The 21,615-nt window shown below is 48.0% G+C and overlaps 1 protein-coding gene across 1 annotated transcript in view; it reads right to left on the bottom strand.

Moving 5' to 3' along the window:
• Positions 1 to 21,615, bottom strand: part of ntrk3b (neurotrophic tyrosine kinase, receptor, type 3b) — a 266,488-nt gene that overhangs the window by 175,318 nt on the left and 69,555 nt on the right. The window contains exons 4-9 of the mRNA XM_056278574.1: positions 18,273 to 18,427; positions 16,501 to 16,643; positions 13,373 to 13,514; positions 6,636 to 6,956; positions 4,902 to 4,920; positions 465 to 476 (exon numbers count right to left, since the gene is read on the bottom strand). Of these exons, the coding sequence (XP_056134549.1) occupies positions 465 to 476; positions 4,902 to 4,920; positions 6,636 to 6,956; positions 13,373 to 13,514; positions 16,501 to 16,643; positions 18,273 to 18,427 (792 nt within the window). The remainder of the gene's footprint in view (positions 1 to 464; positions 477 to 4,901; positions 4,921 to 6,635; positions 6,957 to 13,372; positions 13,515 to 16,500; positions 16,644 to 18,272; positions 18,428 to 21,615) is intronic.

Here is a 21,615-nt window from a genome sequence, read left to right as displayed (position 1 = left end):
CTTCCTGTATGGCATCAGGCACCGCCCCGCAAAGACACCCTGACCGCCACGATGTGGATGCGCCGCAGACGGAAGGGGGCCTCATAAGACGGGCCGTGGCTCTCCGGCGGTGGGGTGACTGTTCCCCCAGCCGCGGCACAAGCCCAGCACGACCGACCCAGTTGTCCAAACTATTGCGCCAAAATTGAAAATGATGAGATGAGATAACTATAACTGTAATTTGTGAGAAATTCAAACGGTTGATAGAGAATTTAATAAAGGCTCAAGGTTAGCGAGTAAACTCCTCTAAATGATGAGTCTCGATCAGCATATATTTGAAAACGGCTTCGCAGACTCAAACTCAAGGGTGAGGCTGGGGGCGGGGCTGGAGGGATCGTCGCCCACATCTGATTTGAGGGCGTTAACATTATTTTTAAAACATTTTAATTGCATGATGCAGATAATTCCCAACCACTCGACTTGACGTCAGCATTGGCCTTGCAAGGGTCAGGGCTGATCTAGAACAGTAGATGGCGTGCCGAGCCATTTTCAGCCCATGAAATGCCGACTTTTATAAATTTAGTAACAAATGTCAATGCTGTAATGACCACGGATGAATAGACTCGCTAGCCCTTGGCTAACGGGTCGGACCCTTTAGTCGACTGGTTAACGTAGCCGCCTGTGGTGCGGGCGACCCAGGTTTGCGCCCCGGCTGACCCCCAAATTCGCTACCCTGGTGTCAGAAGTGGGATGGCGAGACCGTGAGGCCATCGGAAGCGCGTGCGCCCCAAGGCGTGAGGGAGCTGGTATGCTGAAGCGCAGGGACTCGCTTCCCGAAGGAGGGGGGGTACTGTAACGACCACGGATGAATCGACTCAAACGGGTCGGACCCTTTAGTCGACTGGTTAATGTAGTCGCCTGTGGTGCAGAAGACCCAGGTTCACGTCCTGGCTGCGGCGGTTCCCGGATGCCCCCCTAATTCACTACAATATTGATGTGCTTCATCAGTGTATAGTCATATCGTTCAGTTTACAGCTCAAAAAACATGTTTAAGTGTTTAGTACCTCTTTAAGGAGTGCTTGGGCATGGCGATTAACTTAAATATTCAACAGTAGAACATTTTGGTACGTGATTCCACTGGGGAGCCCCCAGGTGTAGCTGGTGAAACTGTACGAATGTGAAGTGGAGCATTCCTGAAGAGGAGCAGGCAGACTCAGCAAGCTGCTCCTGCTAACAGGAAACGATCATGATTTCTATGGTTATCTCTACATATAGGGATAACACTCTACAATAGCAAGCAGTCTTCCTCATCTCTACCAAGCTACCAAAAATAACTTAGTTTCTGGTTCGCCGGTAGCCTGCATTGTATCGGTCTTTCGGACTTGGGCCGTTTCCCAGGGCAACGCGACGCCGGGCGCCATCTTCCAAGGATCAGAGGCATTGTTTACGAATTAGCTAGCACTTTAGCCACTGAGTTAGCCATATGTTAGCGTTATATTTGCCTTTACCCTTACCCTTAACTCACTGAGATGCTTAAAGAATGTATCTGAACCGCCGAAATGTATTTGAACGTGATCGATTTGCGTCTCACTGCTGCAACCCGGACCATCCTGTGCCTCTTGGTTAAGTCCTCTATGTTCCTTCATTCGTTTTTCTTCCAAGGGAAAGAAAAAAAGCGTAACCCGTTCTTGAGTTTAATACTGGAGCCATCGTGGGATTTGCTGGGGCAATTCTTCACACAACAGAAACCAACCATCTCGTCTGCGTGCACAATCTAATCTAATATATAGCTATATAGCCAATCTAACCTAAAATGTTACCTTAAAATATATATATATATATATATATATATATATGTATATTTATATCTAACCTAAAATCTTACCAGAGAAAATCTGTGATCTTAATGTTCATTTGAAAAAATATTTGATGTACTAATACGAGTTAGTAAGAAAAGCCTGTGCTAACAGCTAACAACGATTGACGTTACTTGGAAGATGGCGGCTTCCCCAAAATGCAACGCGGGAGTGACATCACGACCGAAAGACCGATAAGATCATGCAAAAATATCCATGTCACATATGACAGAGCTGTTAAGGATTTTCTTATACAGCTGTAAGTGGCGCTGATATTTATCATTTTTTCTTACATAATTGCAGCCTAGCGCCAATACCAGGAATTAAGTTCTCTCTTTCACAGGCTGCGTGCCGATGACATCACCGGAAGACACTTTCCCAAACAATTTCGGTGCCGTTTCAGAGATACACAGAAGACTACTCAGTACTACAGCTGCTAATGGAGTGTTATCCCTACAAAATGTGGAAAGAAGATAATGTTGACAATTATGACCCCCCCCCTAAGGTTTTCACTGCTAATAGGGTACTGATAACTCATAATTCTGTCAATTTACCTACCAGTTTCAAAAAGACAGTGTTTACAACTAGTCCTCCAAAGAGCTACAGAAGATATGCTAATAATCGACAGTGTTTTGTGGTGTTTACCTAGGACAGGGGCAAATAAAAGACACAAAGAAAAAAGACAGCATGAAAATAGAAATAAAGATACTCACCATATCCCACTAAATCTGCAAAAGAGAGAAGAGAGAGAACTGTGCTCAGTCAATAGATCGGCAGCAGGTATTAACCTTGGAATATTGACCATAGAGAGAGAAATGTGGCAGCCTTTGTGGACTTGTTCCCCCGTCTGTGAACTCAGAATGAACTGCGAGTGAACAATCTGGCTGGCTGAACTGTGGATGAACACCGGCTGCTTTACAATGAGTTTGGATCAACTTTGCATCCTTGTAAAAGGATTTTTTTTTATATACAAAAAAAGAAAAAAGAAGGACAAACTTTTTCAGGGGAAAGCCCTTGGGAACCCGGGTTGCCTGAATATTTGTTCTGGGCTGTTCAGATTTTACCTGAGATTCATAAAAAAGGGTACCCTAAGACCAGGCAATCCAATATTTTTTTTATTTTTTTTGTGTGGCTCACCCCCCTCCTCCCTTTCCTCCCCAATTGTACTTGGCCAATTACCAGACTCTTCCGAGCCGTGCAGGTCGCTGCTCCGTATCTTCTGCTGATCCGGGGGAGGGCTGCAGACTACCACACGTCTCCTCCGATACATGTGGAGTCGCCAGCTGCTTCTTTTCACCTGACAGTGAGGAGTTTCGCCACGGGGACGTAGCGCGTGGGAGGATCACGCTATTTCCCCAAGTTCCCCCTCCCCCCCTGAACAGGCGCCCCGACCGACCAGAGGAGGCGCTACTGCAGCGACCAGGTCACATACCCACATCCAGCGTCCCACCCGCAGACACGGCCAATTGTGTCTGTAGGGACGCCCGACCAAGCCGGAGGTAACACAGGGATTCGAACCGGCGATCCCTGTGTTGGTAGGCAACGGAATAGACCGCTGCGCTACCCGGATGCCCGGCAATCCAATATTTAAAAACGCTCCAAAAGCTGCAGGTAATTCCTGAAAACATATTTCATGGTTTCTCATGTGGTAACCATAGAGCTACTTCATGACGTCAGAGTATCAATATCATAATATAAGAATATTTATAGTCTGGGATTTGGTTATGATAACATGGTGATATAACAGCGTTTGTCATTCCCTGGTCTTAAAGGCTGCATTACAGTAAAGCGATACAATTTTCTGAACTTATTAAACTGTTATAGCCGAGTGAAACGAGCGATGGATGTGTCTACCTTCTTGGTCATCATATTCCCATTACTAATGTGTAAATGTCATAAATATCTTGAATCATCAATAGCCGTCTGCAAAATAGCATCACGTTATAGATATCGAGGTATTCAGTCAAAAACATTGTGATATCTGACTGTGTAAATATCAGCCAGCCTTAAATGACGTGTCTTGCTCTCATGTTGTCTTTTATTAGCACTGTTGTGTTTTTATACTGCATGACTTCTAATAAGGGTGCAACTTCAGGCCGTGATCACATACGATGCTCCTTTTTCCTCACAAAACACTAGGCGTGTCTGTGAGCATCGCTTGCACAGAGGACAAGGGCGTAAGATGCATAATGTCACTGTCATTGCCGAGCAACACAAAGTTTGACAACAGAGTTGTCGAGAATGTATTAGTGGACAGCTAATTACAAGGGAAATCCTATTAAAGTACCTCATGTTATGAAAAAATAAGAAAACGGACAAGCAGAAAACTAGCAATTACAGTGCTTGCCCTTGAAGAAGAGGAGGAGACCATACCAAAATGGAGGAAGTGGATACATGATAAGCTCTGTTATAACAGTGTCAGGTTCAATAGCACTATTAACACTTGTCATGGTCATAATTGTTTGTTTGGTCATAAAGACAGCGATGCTCTGTCACAAGTCCCCCCCCCCTTTTCTCCCCAATTGTACCCGGCCAATTACCCCACTCTTCCGAGCCGTCCTGGTCGCTGCTCCACCCCCTCTGACGATCCGGGGAGGGCTGCAGACTACCACATGCCTCCTCCAATACATGTGGGGTCGCCAGCCGCTTCTTTTCACCTGACAGTGAGGAGTTTCGCCAGGGGGACATAGCACGTGGGAGGATCATGCTATTCCCCCCAGTTCCCCCTCTGGCAGGTGCCCCAACCAGCCAGGGGAGCCGCTAGTGCAGCTACCAGAACATATACCCACATCCGGCCTCCCACCCGCAGACACGGCCGACTGTCTCCGCAGAGACGTCCGACCAAGCCGGAGGTAACGCGGGGATTTGAACCGGCGATCCCCGTATTGGTAGGCAACGGAATAGACCGTCACGCCATCTGGACGCCCTTGCTCTCTGACAACTATAATAAGCCTCCATTGTTCATAGTTTGATTGCGTATGGCACAGCTGCTCAGATGTTAGCCCCTCCTCTCGAGTGATTTGATTGGTTGGTCAACCAGAGGGCAACACTGACGAGTGGTGCAACACAGGCGAGACATGTTCAACTTGCAAGGCGTGCCGCTTGGAGGAGACGCACATCTGTTGCGACCAGACTGTTGAGAACAACTGAAACAAGAGGCGTGCACTCAGTAGAGTGAAGACCTCCACCAGGCATATTCGTATCGCCCCTCTTTTGGCCTACTGGGAGATGGGGAAATACATGCACACACGGGCAGAAAAAACAGTGTTTTTCCTGGTTTTTCCCGCCATTATAAGACTTTTGTGCAGCGCCCATATTGGCTGAATGGGAAATATGGAAAAGAAAAGTTCATATATATATATAAAAACGTTTTGCCTGTCAGTCTGTGGATGTGCAGCCCCCTGGGCGGACCCTCGCAAGAATGCGGCCAAGTCTGACATGCAGTTCAAAACCTCGATGCTCGCTTACAAAACAGCAACCTGAACTCCCTCATTCAGGTCTACACTCAGTCCTGCTCACTACGCTCTGCCAATGGAAGGCGCCTGGCACTTCTGCCACAACGGGGCCCTAAGTCCCCAGCCAGACTGGTCTCTTCTGTAGCTCCCTGGTGGTGGGACGAGTTACCAAAAACTCCATTCGGTCCGCTGAGTCCCAGTCCACCTTCAAGAAGAAGCTAAAGACCCAGCACTTTCTCGAACACCTCCACACCTGCCTGTTGACACCTATGTCCTACAGGACTTGAACCTAGATTTTGGCACTGACTTGCACTGTTGTCCCCTGACTAGATCCTTGCTCGTGTTGTATTAACGCTCAGCCGTGCGTCGCTTCAGATAATATTATCTGCTAAATGAAACTGCAACATTGTAACATTACAAATAACCGTCAGGCTTTGCTTCTGCATGTCAGACATCTTGAGAGCTGAAACATGCCACGGGTGTGAAAGAACACATTTGTACCTATGAATGATTGATGAATGAGGCCCAGTGGGTGTCAGAACATCCTGGCAGCATCCCCTGTCACAAATGGCCTGATTCGCTTGAAAATTTGTACATCGAATTTTACTGTGTTTGAAACCCTTTATGACTTTTAAAGGTTTAATGTGGAGTCCAATGTGACCCTGAGATATGTGAACTCATTTACAATGTCAAGCTCCTCCCCTCTCAGGAAGCTGTTAGAGAGAATGCGTCACCTTTACTGGTTTTGTAAACATCATACACACCGTTTTATTTTCTTGGTATTCAAATGGAGACATGATTTAGTAAGCCAGTCCTGAACATCGGTATAGCGGAGTTTTAATGGAGACTACTTGACACTTCCGCTTGGCGGCAAGGTGAGTAAGGGGAATTATCCAGTGTTCCTCCAGTTCTCCTGTGCCGAGACCGGTGGTGAACGATTTGCCGGTTTGCGAAATTCGACCAACTTCCCGTTTACTTTCGAGACTCATACCCGGACGCATAATGTTTTGGTTTTGACGCTGCCCAATCTGACTCAACCGTAGATGTGGATCACACATGCACATGGTTGACTCGGATCGGGCGGCAACAGAAAGCGGCGTTGGTCGAGCGAGCTAGACAGTGAATGAAGAGAGGAAACGAATAAGCCCCTCCCGGCTACCGCTTGATGAAGGTATAAAAGATGAAGGCGCACACAAAGGAATGTCATATGTGATCACGGGCCAATGAGTATTGCTATAGCATCACACAAATACCATGGCTTAGTGAAACATCCTCCTCCTCCCTGTTTTACAAGACTTTACAGGTCCTTACAAACAAATTCACCTTCTCATCATTCAGTAAAGACAAAGGATCCACTCACCTCCCTCATCGAGGTCAGGGGCCATGAGGAAGTGTCCATGCACCGTCTTGGTGACGGTTCCCAGATAGTTGCTGGCCTCCAGGGTGTAGTTGCCGTTGTCCAGGTGCGTGGGATTCTTGAAGGTCAGACAGCCCTCCAGGTAATCCTGGTAGAAGTCCATCTCGGTGTGGATATACTGGCTCTGGAGAATCTCTCTCTGCTTGTGGTACCAGCGTAGCTTAGGGTGGGGGAAGCCTCGCACCGTAAACTCGATGCACGTATCATGACGACGCTCGGGCTCCTCCAGCTTCAAAATGACTGGTGGAACTGCAATGAAAGGAGGGATGAGATGAGATGGTTAGCTTGATGCCAGCTGTGGAGACAAACATGCTAGGACACTTTTTTTTTTTAATTTAAATTTGCCACTTTTGGGCGTCTGGGTAGCGTGGCAGTCTATTCTGTTGCCAACCAGCACGGGGATCGGCGATTCGAATCCCCGTGTTACCGCCGGATTGGTCGGGCGTCCCAACGGACACAATTGGCCGTGTCTGCGGGTGGGAAGCCGGAGGTGGGTATGTGTCCTGGTCGCAGCACTAGCGCCACCTCTGGTTGGTCAGGGCGCCTGTTCAGGGAGGAGGAGGGGGAACTGGGGGGGGGTGAATAGTGTGATCCTCCCCCTGGCGAAACTCCTCACTGTCAGGTGAAAAGAAGCGGCTGGCAACTATGCATGTATTGGAGGAGGCATGTGGTAGTCTGCAGACCACCCCAGATCGGCAGAGGGAGTGGAGCAGAGACCGGGACGGCTCGGAAGAGTGGGGTAATCGGCCAAGTAAAACTGGGGTGAAAAGAGGCAACCCCCCCCCCCACCCCCCCACCAAAAAAAAAATGGCCAATTCTCATCAAGTCTGCTGATTTACAGAACACGGAGGCCCCGGCCGCACTGCATAGAGAATCATACGGCTCCTCATTGCTAACATGGAACAACACACCTCTGGTTCCAGAGCCTCGCCACACTGAAAGGCAATTTATCACTTTAATATCATCAGATACATTTCATAAACAATTCATCCACTGATTTGTCTCGGCGATGGCGTGCCGTTGCTGCCACATCATCAAAAGGAAACAGTTGGCAGACAGAAATAGCTGGCAGTCTCTCATTCTGGCCGTGTTCCGCAAACATCCCACCCCCCACAAAGTCATTTGCTGGTACTCAGCATGGTCCTTGCTGTTTGTTTGCCTCTAACTGGGTTTTAATAAAAACTGAAGTTCAGGCATTTCCTGGATGGACTCTGCTACCTTGATGCACACGCCTTTGTATAAAATCGCACGATTCATGCATGGAATCCCACCCACAGGACCAAGACCACGTTTTGCTGATCTGCACACATGAAAGAGATCATGTGATGGTACCAGGATGTGACTGTTTATCTTCTATGTGTGTGTGTACTGTGTAACTGTGTAACTGTGTGTGTGTGTGTGTCTCATCAGCATGCTGCACCAGCCCTGTCCTTCCCTGGCTGCTCTCCAGTCTCCAGCAGGCCTGTCATTCCCAGGCCCCTGCGGCTGCCCCAGGCAAACCCTGTGTGCAGCGCCGTCCCTGGGAGAGACAGGCAGGGAGGAGATGGGCAGCAGAAGGACCCGGCATCACTCTGTAATGTCAGCAGCAAGACTGAGTGTCGGTTTGCGGGTATGTGTGTGTGTGTGTGTGCAAGAGAGAGTGACAGTGTGTGTGTGTGTGTGTGTGTGTGTGTGTGTATACGTGCAAAAGAGAGCGAGACAGTATGTGTGTGTGTGTGCGCAAGAGAGAGACAGTGAGACCATGCGTTTGCTTGTCTGTGTGTGTGTGTGTGTGTGTGTGTGTGTGTGTGTGTGTGTGTGTGTGTGTGTGTGTGTGTGTGTGTGTGTGGGTGTGTGTGTGTGTGTGTGTGTGTGGGTGGGTGGATGGGTGTGCGACTGTGCTCGGGAATTTGCAAGCGCAAAACCAAGGCAGAGAAGAGCGGGAGAAGCGGAGACGCGAACAGGAGGGACTCTGAAACAGCAGCTCAGAGAGCAAAAACAAATAAATAAATAAATAAATACAATAGAATTAAAATAAAAACCCACAGCAGCTGATGGGACGCACACGAGACCGATCCATTTCCTCACTGGTACACGGCTCCCGGTTTAGTGTTTGTCCCTTCAGTCCCGGCTGTTACGGGACGGCGTGTTGGTGTGCAACGACGAAGTGTGCGTTGGCGGTGGCGCCCCTACGGACGACGAGCCCTGATAACGGCGTGGTGCACGCTGAGGACTTCAGCGTTATCAGACGCCCATGCTGCCGGCACCTTTCAAATGCCACGTTCCAGCCTGAGCGAAGGCAGGGCACCTACGGGTGACATCTGGGATATTGTAGCTACAAGGAGGCTTAAGTAAGCCGTCTGCTTTATGGAGCGGCGTTCAGAGTCCCCCCGGATATGACTTCTTCCTGCCCCGAGTTTTATTCTGTTAGAAGCAAAATGTTGCCATCAGGCAGATCTCACAAACGGATCAGGAACATTTGTCATGTCAAAAAAAGAAGAAGAAAAAAAAAAGGAGATCGAACACCAGCCGGGATGACTGTCGGAACTGCCGGTCTGCAAGGGCTAGCAGTTAGCGTAGCCTGCCCCGCTTCGGCGTCCTGTCAGACCGCCCTCGGTGTTATCGGAACTGCCGGTCTGCATGGGCTAGCGGTTAGCTTAGCCTACCCCGCTTCGGTGTCCTCAGACCGCCCTCCGTATTGCCGGAACTGCCAGTCTGCAAGGGCTAGCGGTTAGCTTAGCGTGCCCCGCTTCAGCATCCTCAGACCGCCCTCGGTGTTGTCGGAACTGCCCGTCTGCATGGGCTAGCGGTTAGCTTAGCCTGCCCCGCTTCGGTGTCCTCAGACCGCCCTCAGTGTTGTCGGAACTGCCGGTCTGTATGGGCTAGCAGTTAGCGTAGCCTGCCCCGCTTCGGCGCCCTGTCAGACCGCCCTCCGTATTGTCGGAACTGCCAGTCTGCAAGGGCTAGCGGTTAGCTTAGCCTGCCCCGCTTCGGCGTCCTGTCAGACCGCCCTCCGTATTGTCGGAACTGCCAGTCTGCAAGGGCTAGCGGTTAGCTTAGCCTGCCCCGCTTCAGTGTCCTCAGACCGCCCTTGGTGTTGTCGGAACTACCGGTCTGCAAGGGCTTGCGGTTAGCTTAGCCTGCCCTGCTTCCGCCTCCTTGTTTCCTCCTACGGCACAGCTCCAGGCAGGGCCACGGTCCCTGGGCCCACCGGATGCAGCAGACTGAGCTCCCCCTGCCAATCCAACGCCAGCTCTCCCAGCCAGATACCCCCGGCACACCTCCCCGCACTCCACACAACGGCGCCAGAAACACAGTCAACACCAGGTGAGGCCGCCGCCAGACCGCCCCCGGTGTTGTCGAAACTGCCGGTGTGCATGGGCTAGCAGTTAGCTTACCCTGCCCTGCTTCCGCCTCCTGTCTAATGCCCTAGATTATAAAGATTATAAATTAATTAATTATAAATTATAAACTAAATTATAATTATGAATTATAAATTAATTATACATTATATATCATCATAAACTAATTATAAAGATATCTAATTCCCTTTATTCTTTCTTTGTGGTCGTAGTAGTGGTAGTGCTGGGCGATACGGAAAATATTACTGTCATGATCATCTCATAGAACACGATAGACACACATCACAATACCTGCTCAAATACACAAAAACACCACGTTTATGAACCCAACTGAGCTTAACCACACCGAATATATCAAACCACTAGTTGGTAAAATATTCCCTCAATTATTTCTGACTTCATTTTGTGAGCAATTTTAGCGAATAGATTCTCGTTGTCATTAATAAAGACAACAAAATGTTGCATTCTCAATACAAGATCCAAATTTCACCCCAACATAATACCCCTTTAACAACCGCGGCTTTAACCCAGGTGGATGCAGTCTGAGCACTGTGCGCTACTGCAGCTACACATCAGCTGCAGGAACGTGAGGGAAGAACATCCTAAAGCACAAGATGCTGCACAGTCGCACACGGAACCGCAATTACTTCCACGGAGGAGCAGAACAATGGTGCCGTATACATTGTATTCCGGTTAATTACAGATGTGATAACGAAGGAAGCTCATTTCAGCTGGAATGCAGGCCGTCACTCGACGGCTGGTAATTTCACTGTCAATCACGTTATTCCCTAATCAGAGCAGCAGTTTAAACTATTTTATGACATTTCCGGAGACAATGGGCCGCACTAGGGATGAAATGTAATTACCATCAGAGCATGCGGCGAAAAATTAACAAGTTAATTTGCAGCACCAGCAGAGAACATCAACACACAACTGCTCGGGAATCCAAAGAGTGGCTGTCTGGAGGAAACCCTGAAGACTGTAGGGTACAGCTGGTCTGTCAGGACGCCCCGGCGGCTCACCTGGTAGCTCGGTCCTTACGGCAGCGGCCAGGGTTCGAATCTGGCCCGTACCCTTTTTCTGCGCGTCATCCCCTCTCTGTACCCTGCCTTTCCTGTCTCTCTCCTTTTTTGGGATTTTTTCCTCCCTTTTTCTACCCAGTTGTATCCGACCAATTACCCCACTCTCCTGAGCTGTCCCGGTCGCTGCTCCACCCCCTCTGCCGATCCGGGGAGGGCTGCAGACTACCGCGTCTCCTCCGACACGTGTGGAGTCGCCAGCCGCTTCTTTTCACCTGACAGTGAGGAGTTTCACCAGGGGGATGTAGCACCTGGGAGGATCACGCTATTCCCCCTCCTCCCCCGAATAGGTACCCCGACCGACCAGAGGAGGCGCTAGTGCAGCGACCGGGACACATATTCACATCCGGCTTCCCACCCGCAGACACGGCCGATTGTGTCTGTAGGGACGCCCGACCAAGCCGGAGGTTAACACGGGGATTCGAACCGCCGATCAGGCAACGGAATAGACCACTACGCTACCCGGACGCCCCTTGTCTCTCTTCTATTGCTGTCAAATAAAGTGGAAAAAATCATCTTGAAAAAAACAAAAACAAAAACCCCAATCTGTCATTCAACCACAATGGGAGCAAAAGAACATCTTTGCTGGTGACAAGTCTCCCCTTTTCATTTACTTGATGCATTCAGGGGAAAAGCCATCAATATATTATGCCTCATAACAATGAGCTTTAACGAAAAGAGAACCACGTTAGACACCTCTGATAAAAGTTGGCTTTGAATACAGGCAGTCCCAGGCCAGCCCAGGGCCTACCATCCACAGGGCGTCCTTATGTAAGAGCTAAGGTCTATAATTCATGTTTGGGGTATTAGGGGGAACAAGGCTTTTGATGGCGATCAAATCATTGCTTTTATACTATTGAGGGTTGTGGGTTTTTCTCCTGCTCCACCACGTCTTTGCTCAGATCAAGGCTTTGAGATCTCACCCAGGCTGCAGGGTGTATTCGCGCTAATTGGCTACATCAATTTCACTTGGTTTAGACCCATGCAACACCTCATTTCATTCTAAATGTACCTGCATAATTTGGCTGTTCTGTCTGATAATGAAGATTTTTTTTCTTTTTGTCAGGCTGTAAATTATTCTCTTTGTCTGTCACTGTCATTAATATAAGATATATTTCAATTCCCGATACATTATACCGTCTACCAAAGCCGCCATCTTGAATAACGATGAATTATGCAAACGAATAGCATCACAGATGTAGAAATGTTCAGCAACCACGCATGTTCACCTGCTGATACCAGAGCAAGGCATTGAAAGATTAAAGTAAGACAGGACTACATAACAGGGCCGAATCTCTGAAGACAGCTGCACAATTCCTGCAGGTTTGAGGTATCCCACGGCCTGTCTGGACAAACCTGGTCCAACACTGTCCCAAACCAGTCAGTTAGATAGTATGTTTGCAGTTTAGAATAAAAAAAAACAACCTATTTCCACAAAATAAGAACCCCCCCCCCTTTTCTCCCCAGTTGCACCTGGCCAATCACCCCGCTCTCTGATCCGTCCCGGTCGCTGCTCCACCCCCTCTGCCGATCCGGGGAGGGCTGCCGACTACCACATGCCTCCTCTGATACATGTGGAGTCGCCGGCCGCTTCTTTTCACCTGACAGTGAGGAGTTTCACCAGGGGGACGTAGCGCGTGGAGGGGATCACGCTATTCTCCCCCAGCCCCCTCCCCGAACAGGCGCCCCGACCGACCAGAGGAGGCGCTAGTGCAGCAACCGGGACACATACCCACATCCGGCTTCTCACCCACAGACACGGCCAATTGTGTCTGTAGGGACGCCCGACCAAGCCGGAGGTAACGCGGGGATTCGAACTGGTGATCCCCGTGTTGGTAGCCAACCCACCGCAGACACAGGGAGCACATGCAAACTCCACCCAGAGGATGACCTGGGATGACCCCCAAGGTTGGACAACCCCGGGGTTCGAACCCAGGACCTTCTTGCTGTGAGGCGACAGCGCTAACCACTGGGCTACCGTGCCTTATCTTTATTTGATCTTTATTCATCCAGAGAAGATGTGTTGAGCACAAATGATCAATTCTAATGCGTTACAAGGGAAATTAATTTCTTATTTTTATTAAACAAAAAACAAAAAACAATTCCAAGGTATGGCAGCTGCCATGCCTTGGCCATATGCAATTGACGTCCATAGTTACAGCAGAGCATCCAGGCTCCCAATTGTTCTCATTACGTCTAAAAGACTTTTTTCCCACCTTTTAGATTTTGCAGAAGGCAGACTTACAGAGCACATTAAGTTGCATGGAGGAGTTGGTCATCCCCACCACGTTCTCTGCGATGCAGGTCAGCAGGTAGCTGTTGTCATCACGGCTCACGTTGAACAGGGTCATGTTGATGGAGTGGATGTTGGGCCAGTAAACATTGGACTAGAGAGATGGAGAAAGGCCAAGAGATTAAGTAGCAAGTACGTGCTTGATATATTTATAAGTTTAAGCCCGGACAAAAATAGAATAGAATAGAATAGCATGGAATGGAATGGGAAACATGACAGGAAATTCATCCAGAAGGCTTACAGACAAAATGCAGCGAGCACAAGCACCAGTCCAGCGACAGTTCAATATGTGTTGAGACGAGGCCTCGCATTTTTAAGCAAAACAACACAAGTGCGCGTTCCTCAATTTAAACATTAAACGTTGAATTTTGATTATAATCCAGTGATGATCCTTGGCATTTTCTGCTCTCTCACTCGTCAATCAAAACACACTCAATATTTACCGCTGGTCATGCCTATAGCAGTTTATTTTCTAACCTAACTAATTCAAGCATGTTATATATATTAGCGCGGGAAGGGGGGGGGGCTGCAGCTCACCCTAGTGGTGGGGGGCAGCCCCCCAGTAGTGGCGGGTGGCTGTGTAACATCTTAGACCAAACAGTATGCCTAACTTTTCCTAACGTACAAAAGCAAAAAAATAAATAAAAAATAAAACATACTTTTATTTTAAAATTTTAAACAGTGGGCTAGGGCTGCGTGGAATGTACATTTCTCTCTCTCTCTCTCTATATATATATACTAGAAGAACCCCGCTACAATGTAGTGGTTTGGTTATCCACCTGTGTAAATCTCCCTCCTCTTCATCCTGCCAGCTAACCGCCTTCCCCCTGCCCTTAAACTCCCTCCCCCCAAATGCTCAGAATCATCTGAAATGCCGAGAAAAGTGGTTTTTAGCCATTTTCAGAAAATGCATATTTTGCATAATTATGCATAATTATTATAATTATTTTAATTTTCTGCTATTTTTCCGGTCCTCTCTGGAACAATACCTACCACCTCCAAAAAAATTAGGATCATAAGTGCATTTTTGCAAAAATGCATATTTTGCATAATGGCAAAACATGTCCCAGAAACTTTTTTTTATATAGATGAAAAAATCAAAGATGCTCAGAATGATCTGAAATGCCGAGAAAAGTGGTTTTTAGCCATTTTTAGAAAAATGCATATTTTGCAAATTTATGCACAATTTTAATTTTCTGGGATTTTTCCCTTACTCTCTGAGACAAAACCTACCACCTCCAAAAAGAACTAGGATCATAAGTGCTTTAGTTTTCGGTCCCGCTATCTACACTAACTAACTAACACACATACACACACACTAACACCACACACACACACATTACGAAAATATGGGAGTTGATGTAAAGAGTGTATGTTTGTATGTTCGCTTAAAAGTCCAGAAATACTCATTGTAGAGCAAAAAGAAAGGTATATCTTTAGAATCAGCACTTTCCAAGGATTGCACAGTTTGAAAAATATTTCAAAAACCAAGTAAAAAAATTTGCTTTATTTGCGAAAGAGGCATTCCAATGACGCTTTGTGGAAGCTTCCGGCAAATCCCTCCAGTGATCAAGGGCGGCCCTACACCTAACATTGTCAATGCCATCCTGAAGGCACGCAACGTGGTTTACCCTGAGGCGCTTGAGCACCGAGCGATTAATATACACGTTGGCAGAGAGGCTTGACGAATGGATTGAAAATTATGAAATTTGATCATTTTCATTAATAAGATTCGTTTATTCGACGTTTGTTTATCATGTGTATTATACCGTAAATTATTCTTTATTTCATCATCGATTATATTGTAACCGGGGGAGGCGGTCACTCCGACTGTCGGCAGTTCTGCGCTGGGGGAGCGCAATGGCTGATGGGACTGTTAATGTCAGATTTAAAATTGTGCCACTATGCCCTGAAGAAGGCCCGAGCCGCTACGCGTGGGCATTTTTAGGTCCTTTTTGGATATGTCTAAGTTTCGATAAAGACATTTTTAATTACACGGAGTGCCTCGGTCAGAGAGATTTGTTCTCTTTTCCTCATCTGACACTACTAACCTTGGACCAAAGAGCACCCAACCAATATATTACTTAACTGCAGAGAGGACTGAGCACGCCCCTGACTCCAAACAGATTTAAAATTGTGTTTTAATAACGTGGTGTTCATGTTGTGGTTATTCTTGAGTTGTTGTTTTGGGGTTCGACTCAGACAAAGCAGGAAACCGTTTACTGACTAACTGACTGTAGGACCGTGACTGGGACTGATGTCGCCAGTTGGGACATGGGGGGGGGGGGGGCTCATTACGTTGTTGTCAGTTCTCATCCGTTCTGGCCGGTGTGAATAAAAGAGCACTCCCGGAGTCGTACAGTGTATGGGGGCACGGGAGATCTCTACCTCTCGACTCGTTCTTCCACGCCGGCTCGCCACAATACTTTTCGTTTTAGTTGGCAGCCCCCCTACTTAAAACCTCTTCCCGTGCACCTGATTATATATATTGTCATGGATAGGGTCAAGAGTACAGACTTTATGAATCTGTCACGCACTGTCCCACAAAATCTCACTGTTTATCCTGCACTGGGATTATGTCACGAACATGAAATGGCTGTCACTGGCACGCCACCTCAGGGAGAAAAAGCTAATGAAGCAGGCTGCGCCGTCTTTAAGTGTCTCAACAAATAATCTATTAATGACGTTTTCGCTGCACTGCGTGAAAAGACATCAAAATCCCCAAAAAAACAAAACGACCCACACTTGAGCGACGTCCATGTTTTTGGGTCTTTTCCAAATGTCTTGCGGGTCACATTGGTATCGTCTATAGGTTACACACTCAATTGAAACACCAAATAAATAAATCGGATCTGACTCACATGTGCCTGGAATATGAAAGCGACCTTGGTGCACCACGAGGAAAAAAGTGAGAAATGATGCAATGGGAAGAAAAGTGTGTGTGACTGCTGCCCAGTAGCCAATATTCTGCGGACCGGTGCCGGGTTGTAGCCCAGTGGGTGAGAGCTGCTGGTGTGAGTGTGCAAGTGCTACAGTGATATGGCAACACATTTTAGTGCGTAAGCAAGTGTGTGTCTCACCAGGTGAGTGTTGATGGAGTGCAGGCCAGCGACAGTCCAGTCCACCTCAGGCAGGGGGGCGCCGGAGCCGTTACAGCTCACCGTCACGTTGTCTCCCTCGATCACTGTCAGGTTGCTGTGGCTGACACTGATCTCTGGCAAGTCTGAAGAGAAAGCAGACACAAAAACGGACTCACATTTCAACACTTAAAATTTGTGCATCTCTAACAAACAGGCATGATCACACACAAACGCACAAACACACACACTGACACACAAGAGAAAATGCGCACAATGACTTTCAATGTAGCACTGTCACAGGATGCCACCTTTCTAACAAGTCAGTTGGTCAAATTACTGCCCTGTTAGATCTGCCCCAATTAACTGTAAGTCTGGTATTGTGACGCGGAGACATCTTGCAGCAACAACTTCTCACCCGTGAAGCAGTAGGCCACACGGGAACACAGCACAGGACCACCAAGTGCTTCAGTGTAGCATGTAAAATTCGTCTGTCCTCAGTTCAGCACTCTCTACCGAGTTACAAACTGCTTCTGGAAGCAACACCAGCACAAGAATGTTCATCGGGAGCTTCATGAAATGGGTTTCAATGGCCGAGCAGCCAAACAGAAACCTAAGATCACCATGGGCAATGCCAAACGTTGGCTGGAGTGGTGTAAAGCACACCGCCACTGGACTCCGGAGTAGTGGAAATGTGTTCTCTGGCAGTCTGACAGACCAAAGTGGGTTCATGTGGTTGTAATGTTTGGGGCATGTAGTGGTACATGTCCCAAACATCACACCCATATGTGCTTGTTAAACATCTCATTCCAAAACCATGGGCATTATCAATATGGAGCCCCCCCCCCTTTGCTGCTATATTGGCCTCCATTCTTCTGGGAAGACTTTCCACTAGATATTGGAACATGGCTGCAGGGATTCACTCCCATTCAGCTACAAGAGCTTTAGTGAGACCAGGCACTGAGGTTGGGGAGGAGGCCTGGCTCACAGGCGGTGTCCCGATTCATCCCAAAGGTGCTGGAAAGGGTTGAGGTCAGGGCTCTGTGCAGGCTAGTCAAGTTCTTCCACACCAAACTCAGCAGACCTTGTCTTTATGGACCTTGCTTTGAGCATGGGGGCATTGTCATGCTGAAGCAGGAAAGGACTTCCCCAAAGTCTTGCCACAAAGTTGGCAAGACTCGGTTCTCCAGAATGTCATTGTATGCTGCAGTATTAACATTTCCCTTCACTGGCATTGCTTCCAGAAGCAGATTGGAACTCGGTAGTGAGCAATGCAACCGGGGACAGATGATTTTTTTACAAGGACTTGGTGGTCCCATTCTATCAATTTGTGTGGCCTACCACTTCACGGCTGAGCTGTTGTACAATAACAGACTTGCAGTTAACTGGGGCAGATTGAACATGGCAGAAATTTGACCAATTGACTTGTTGGAAAGGTGGCATCCTATGACAGAGATACGTTGAAAGTCACTGAGTTCTTCAGGGTACAATTTCTTCAATATAAACTCTATAGCAGTGAGTTTTTAAACTATGGGCTGTGACAACGGTGGCAAATAGCAGGGCTCAAGTGGGCCGCGCAATGTCTGCATTAAACACAATCCAATACCGCACTAAAGAACAACAGAGAAGATTGTTAATTATCTTGCTTTGTGATGGGTAATGAAAATTTACTGCACAAAATATTTGGTGGATCATGGCATGGAACCTACTCGTCAAATATTACAACCAAAAACACACTCACACATACGAAGTACATGCGTGTAGAAGTTACTTACCACAGTTGCCGATGTACATGTTGTGCAGTCGGATTTTAGAGGCTCCGTTCCTGCAGTAGAGCTGCTGGGTGTGGAGGTTGGCCTCTCCTCTCTGCTGCCACAGCTGGATCCAGCGGATGCTGCAGCCACAGTCAAACACCACCCCATCCAAACGCCTGGAAACACACAAACAACGTCATCGACGACAACAACCAACCTGCACCGGCGCTGCAAGACACAAACAAGAGGCCTAAGAACCAAAACATCCTGAACAGGTAAAGAAATGAATAAATAAATATATTCATTCATCATCAGCCGCCTCTCCCGGGTCGGGTCGTGGTGGCAGCAAGCTAAGTAGGGCACTCCATACGTCCCTCTCCCCAGCAACACCCTCCAGCTCTTCCTGAGGGACCCCGAGGCGTTCCCAGGCCGGATTGGACATGTAGTTCCCCCAGCGAGTTCAGGGTCTACCCCGGGGTCTCCTCCCCGTTGGACGTGCCTGGAAAACCTCCAAAGGAAGGCGCCTAGGAGGCATCCTAATCAGATGCCCGAACCACCTCAACTGGCTCCTTTCGACGTGAAGGAGAAGCGACTCTACTCTGAGCTCCCTTCAGATGCCCGAGCTCTTTGCCCTATCTCTAAGGCTGAGCCAAGACACCCTACGGAGGAAACTAATTTCAGCCGCTTGTATCCGCGATCTCACCCTTTCGATCCCTACCCAAAGCTCATGACCATAGGTGAGGGTTGGAACGAAGATTGACTGGTAAATTGAGAGCTTTGCCTTCTGACTCAGCTCCCTCTTCACCTCAACGGTCCAGTACAATGCCCGCATTACTGATGCTGCACCAATCCACCCGTCAATCTTATGCTTCATCCTACCCTCACTCGTGAACAAGTGTTCCCGGCTGTGGCGGCGGTTCCCGGCTGCCTCCTGAATTCGCTAATAAATAAAATAAAATAAAATATCCCTAAATTCTCTAAATTTATTTCTAGTTGTTCCCCTTATCCCACCCGATTAACCCAATGGCATATGGCCGGAACTCTTGTCGAATAACTCCCCTGGCTCACGTTTCCACAGGAAGGAGATAGGCGTAACACCAGCTTCCTTCAAACTCGTGTCGGCTGCTCTCGCTATTTTACACGCTTAAGCCTCGCATGGATTGCATCACCTTCAAGCCGCGAAGGAGGCGTAGGGAGAATGCTTTCAGTTGCTTGGCTGCAGGCGCCCGGGTGGGCCAGAGGGGTCACCGGAGAACGACGAGTCTCCGAACACTACACCGATCTACACCCACTATCCCTCGGGTAAAGGTGGCCTAATGAATGCCTTACTCCGTGGACGCTCTGGCCGTGACCAGTTACGGCGAGTCTGGGATACGAACCTCCCAGCCACATGACGAGCGGATTGCAAGAACGGCGGTTTATTCCGCTCGGCCACCAGAGCGGCATAAAATATCCCCTTGCATTGCCAACTGCATATCCACTGCAAACACTGACAAAATTTACCATGACAGGTGATTTAGAGGGAGCATTACCAGCAACAATAGCATTATTGATGGCAATACCTTTATTAATGATAAATTACTCAGCAACAACAGCATTATCAACACATACCACATCAACAACAACATGGTTGTTAACAACAGAAACAGAACTGCCAACAACAACACTATTGTCAACAATGGCAAAAAGCATTAGTCATAAACAACATGTAGTAAAACACAACAGATGGTGTTCTCCAGATTGTCTGCATCGTAACGTACTATAATTGCTGGATTTCTCCAGGGAGAACAATGATGACCCCGCTCTGTGCCATTCCAATGACGGGAGGTGAAAGGATGGGCTGGGATCAAGGTATAACGGCATTCAAGTGGGCCCATTATTCCTTTCCTTTCGCACGTACACGTTGTTATATCCGTATACCGTAAAGTCACGTTAGCCGCCATCCCGTGCTGCCTCTCCGTTTTACATACATTAGGTCTGGTACCGCAGGTGTGATTGGCCAGTTGTGTCGAGGCGAGTGTCCGTCCTAATGTCCTTGTTACGGGTCAGTGTGATATTGTAGAAAGCATGAATTATGTATGGCATACGTCCGCCATGCCGAATAAAGTAATTAGAGTGTATTCCAGCAGATAGATGTCTATCACATCCCTGTACTTAAAGGATCTTACAGCTCAGACGGCTGTATCACTGGCCCACTGGAAACAGGAATAATGCGCATTGCTTCAAAAGGACGATTATATCGTATCTGCACTGGAACTCCTGACTAATCCGCTGTCGTTGATTTAAGCTACAGCAGAATGACTCCGATTCATCAGCTGGCGTCATTGAATTTCATAACAAATGATAACTAGTTCTCCACCGGTTCCTCTCATGCACGTCCACAGAGCAGCCTTGACATCGTACGGGGGAAACCGCTCAGTACAGACTGAGGATGCAGACTGAGGATACAGACTGAGGATGCAGACTGAGGATACAGGGATAGCCGATACTCGTCTTGAGAATAATTACATACCGTTTAACTCATTTTAAAACAGGATCAATCCGTTCAATAGCAACACAGCGGTTAAAAAGGCTTTCTGCACCTGACACATTAAGACTGACTTCAGACTAAAAGAAATCCAAATCCTTCATGGTACTTTAGAGGGGTAAATCTTTAACAGTACAAAAAGTTTTTTGAGGGCATAATTTCACTACTGCACGCTAGTTGGCTGCAAATATCCCAAAGCAACTGGCTCACCAGATCAGAAGATATGCTGCATGTATACACCATGTAAAAAGTCATCTGATGGGTGTCTGGGTAGCGTGGCGGTCTATTCCGTTGCCTATCAACACGGGATCGCTGGTTCGAATCCCCGTGTTACCTTCGGCTTGGTCAGGCGTCCCTCCAGACACAATTGGCTGCATCTGCGGTCGGGAAGCCAGATGTGGGCTGTGTGTCCTGGTCGCAGCACTAGCGCCTCCTCTGGTCGGTCGGGGCAGCTGTTCGGGGGGGCTGGGGGGGATAGCATGATCCCCCCACACGCTACATCCCCCTGGTGAAACTCCTCACTGTCAGGTCAAAAGAAGCGGCTGGCGACTCCACATGTATCGGAGGAGGCCTGTGGTAGTCTACAGCCCTCCCCGGATAGGCAGAGGAGGTGGAGAGTGGGGTAGTTAGATGAGCGGGGTAATTGACCAGATACAATTTGGGAGAAAAGGGGGGGGGGTCATCTGATGCTTTGTTTCCTTAGTTTTCTTATGTCTTATCTGGCAAGTGTTGAGTTAGGTCATAACATAATTGGTATTTCCTGTTTCCCTCTTTTCCGGCGTTTCACCGGGTGAACAAAGCTGAGCGCACCTTTGACCAAAATGTCCAGTAATTTCA

The sequence above is a fragment of the Lampris incognitus genome, chromosome 4, assembly GCF_029633865.1.
Source record: "Lampris incognitus isolate fLamInc1 chromosome 4, fLamInc1.hap2, whole genome shotgun sequence".
In the NCBI taxonomy this organism is placed as follows: Eukaryota; Metazoa; Chordata; class Actinopteri; order Lampriformes; family Lampridae; genus Lampris; species Lampris incognitus.
Note: the sequence above shows the minus strand (reverse complement) of the source record. Positions and strands in the feature narration are given on the sequence as shown.